The sequence below is a fragment of the Formica exsecta genome, unplaced genomic scaffold (assembly GCF_003651465.1).
Source record: "Formica exsecta isolate Colony F162 unplaced genomic scaffold, ASM365146v1 scaffold155, whole genome shotgun sequence".
In the NCBI taxonomy this organism is placed as follows: Eukaryota; Metazoa; Arthropoda; class Insecta; order Hymenoptera; family Formicidae; genus Formica; species Formica exsecta.
The window spans coordinates 532,154-535,895 of NW_021848872.1; the positions used below are offsets into that span (position 1 = coordinate 532,154).

The 3,742-nt window shown below is 46.4% G+C and overlaps 1 protein-coding gene across 4 annotated transcripts in view; it reads right to left on the minus strand.

Moving 5' to 3' along the window:
• The window catches only part of LOC115233019 (semaphorin-2A), a 367,181-nt gene that overhangs the window by 164,117 nt on the left and 199,322 nt on the right, over window positions 1-3,742 (minus strand). The window contains exon 1 of one of the 4 annotated variants that reach the window (XM_029803229.1): window positions 1,819-3,097. The exons of the other annotated variants lie outside the window; for them this stretch is intronic. Within the exon in view, the coding sequence (XP_029659089.1) occupies window positions 1,819-1,996 (178 nt within the window). The 5' untranslated portion in view covers window positions 1,997-3,097. Of the gene's footprint in view, window positions 1-1,818; window positions 3,098-3,742 lie in introns of those variants that run through there. 4 annotated transcript variants of the gene reach the window in all.

Sequence of the window (3,742 nt, forward strand, 5' to 3'; positions counted from 1 at the left end):
CGACGACGAAATTAGTCGGCGATAACTTCGGAAACAAGTGTCGCGCACATAGTGCTACCCGGTTGTAGGACGTTCCGAAACTTCGCGCCGCGAATATACGCGGAAACCGACATTCCGCGAAACCAAAACACGCGCGCACGCATTCCGCGTCGGGGCATTAGAAGGATAATAATCGCACCGTCGTAATGAAAATTCCGCCATTGGCGCGACAGGAAAACAGACCGGCCGCAAATCCCCCAAAAAGTTTCCCCTTCCGGAAAATGCTACGCTCGTAGAAAACGCTCTGGAACGCGTAAGTTTTTCGAGTGCGTGTGTGTGTGTGTGTGCGCGCGGCGCGTTCGCAAGCATTGCGTCTCCCCAGCATGCGGTCTCTTGCTTTATACACGCGAGAGAGCCGCCACGCACCGGCGATGCTCTCCACACTCCTGACTTCCACACACGAACCGAGAGCCAACCAACCGACCATTCCACATTCCATTCGACGGTTCTCTCTCTCCCTCGGTACCATAATGAAGTCAGCCCGGCGTTCTAAGCCCCGGTAATATCGCGTGGCAGGGTCTTCCCCGAGATAATATTGGTGATGTATGCTAACGGGCATTTCGTTGCCCGGGGTACGTTCGTTTTTACATTCTGCACTCGTTCGTTCTTTTAAACGATTTACCGGAAAGAGAGAAAGAGGTCAGCATCCCGTGAGAAAAATGCCGCGAAGTTTCCCTGAAAAATCCCCGGTGTATATCATGACGTACAGTATTTTTCGTATAACAATCACAAATTATTAACAGTTTTGTCGATCTTTATCGAACGAGAATTACGTCTTAAATTAATCATATAACTTAAATTAATATACAATAACTGCTTGATGTTAATGCCAAACTGTTTAATAATTTTAAATTAAAAAGAATGCATTTCCTATGATTAATTTCAAATCAAATTCATGTACCAGCATCCAGTGCGCTAATTGTATTTCATTAAACATAGGTGTGAGCAATTGAGTTTATTTGTCTGTATAATATGTATTGTAAATGGCTGGTCCGCCCAACGAAACGATCCCGAAAGTCACACTATTTAATTTGAACAATACATTTGCAAATTAATAGCGATCGATATCCTGATATAAAAATTGCACCGCCATCGCCCATCGATCATCGCGAGTGAACCACATTAATATATTATCGTTATTATGAGGAAAAAAGTAGATAGCAAAAAGCGCGAAAAAATGACGTTGCACGTGCGGCGCTCCATCGTTAGATAATCTTTAATATTGTATAATAGCGAGACATTTATTATTATCTTGTATATTCGAAATATAGTACCAGCATGTAAAACTGCTTCTATTTTCGCTCTCTATGTATCTCTCCCTGGATATCGATAATATTGTGTAATTTATCTCAGCATGGATTATGAATTTCGTGTCGTACGGAATTTCCTGTATATGATTATCCACGAACATGTGTAAGTATAAATAGGATGCGAAACGTACACGCGTAGCCCTGTCATCGTCGCGAACAATGACATTCGACGATGAGAATGAAAAATCACGATACCACGTGGCTTCGCTATCGCCTCGCTCATCCGTTTCCGCTTCCGCTCGCGCGTCACGAGCCTGCCCTACCGCAATCAAGATGAGCTGAGCTCGGTTGAAATATTCCCATGCAAATATCGCCATAGATTGCTCATACTTAATTGACACATTAGATACCTGTCAATAATCGCAACGATAATAATCCCCGCGATCATCGAGACGTTCCGATATTTTTAACGCTCATATTTGGTTTTTGCCAATCGTCTCACGGATAGCACTCGTTAGAAATAACTGACCTTTGTGATGCCTGAGATGGGAACGTCCGCAGCACGGTTGTTCGAAGTAAGCGTGTCCTGGGTGAGCGCCGGCAGGTCTGCTGGCCGTGCTGGGGCCCACGAGTTGTCCCAGGACAGCTGCGAGAACAGCTGCCCTAACTATAGTCATGGCGTCCGGTAATACCCTCTGCCTCAGCATGGTCACGAGGAAATCAAACACAATCTCACTTTTTTTCCTCGAATTCTCTCTCGATTTTTGCCGTCAAACGATTCCCGCGATTCTACTTTTGCTAATTCCCGAGCATTACGCGCACAACGATTTACTTTACTTCACTCGCGATAGTCCGATTACAAAGAAACGCGGCGTGGGTCTCGATGCTCTGACCTTGAACAGGAAGAGGAGAGTTTCTCCCGTAGCGCGTGGTTTGTTGCCCTTTGCTGCTGGCAACGACAACGAGACGGCCGTTCACCGGCGTATAAAGCGTCTCTCACTCTCTCTCTCTTTCTCGTTTAATCGCGCCGTCCTTGTCGCGCTCCCGCGGCAGGTATACTCCGAGAAACTCGACCGCGTGCTGCTTCGTTTCGCTGCCTCTTTCCCCCTCTCCACGGTTCGTCGTCCACCTCCTTCCGCGCCGTCTCGGAGGACAAAGGAATTCTCTTCCTCTTCGTCTTTTACTTCTCGTGCACGGCCCGGTGCCCTTAAGCCGTAGATAAGTTCTTAGAACGGCGGACGACGAGCAGCAATTCACGTCGATCGCGAACGCAGATTCTAAGAACTTCTTATTTCCTCCTCAAAAAAAAAACGTCTGCCTCTCCGATGTTATCTTTCACTTGATCGCTGGTACGATTACTTAAACGTTTCTTATCTCCCGTCAGCAAAATTCGAAGCACACATTCGCCCTTGTTATTCGTTACGACGCTTCTCGACGAGGAGCGAAACAAGAGATTAGAATCGAGGCGTTTTACCAACTGAGAAAATCTTGATTAACTAAATATAAAGAACGAGACGCGCACGATGGTCACATCTGTTGCTCGAGTCAAGACGGACGCGATTACGAAGTCGACGAACTGCTTGTTTTCCTATCGCGCGTGCATTATTGCGATAACGGGATGATCGCAGACGCGACGTATCGGCGGCACACGAGCAACGCATCCGTCACAACATGATCGAATGGCCGTTAAAGAATCGTTGTTGTATTCATCGACGTTTAAGTCGCGATGCTACGGACCGAACTGAACTTGCCGTGACTGCTAACAACGAACGACGATTGCACAGCCCTCTCTCGTCGGAGGCCGCGGCACGACTGTTACCCTCTGACGCGCGTTGCCGCGTTCAGTTGCGCTCGGCGCCGCTCGGCCGTCTTCGGCTCCACTCGGCCGCGACCGCCACGAAGAGCGCCCGACTCTACTCTACTACGGTCCATGGTCGTCGCGGCTGTTCTCGCAATCCAAGTTACTCGCTCTGATCGCCACGAAGAGGCGAATATAAGCGTCAGGCCCTCGATATTTCTCGTAACCCTAGCGCGCGCTTTTTTATGGTGGCTATGAAAAATTTTAGGCCGCGCGACAGTACGAAGGGGAGGAGATCGAATAGATGCTTCAAGTCGAACTTTACGGCATTTTCAAAGAGGTTTGAATTATGAATAAGTTTCGCGTTTTTTTTTTTCTTTTTTCAGGACGTCGTACAAAACGCACTCATCTTACTCTTGCCCTCTCCAGCAAAGCCGATAAAGCTTCCTCGATTCGCAGCAAATCTTTCAATGGATTTCTCTTTCATGCGATTATCGAGAATCTCGTTCTATCGATGCTTATCGAGGAGCGTACGCGAAATGCTGATGAAAAATATGTCAGATTTGTAACATTCGAATACAAAGAGATGTAATATTTAAATTGATGTATATATATATATATATTAAAAAATTATTTCTATATATATAAATATTAT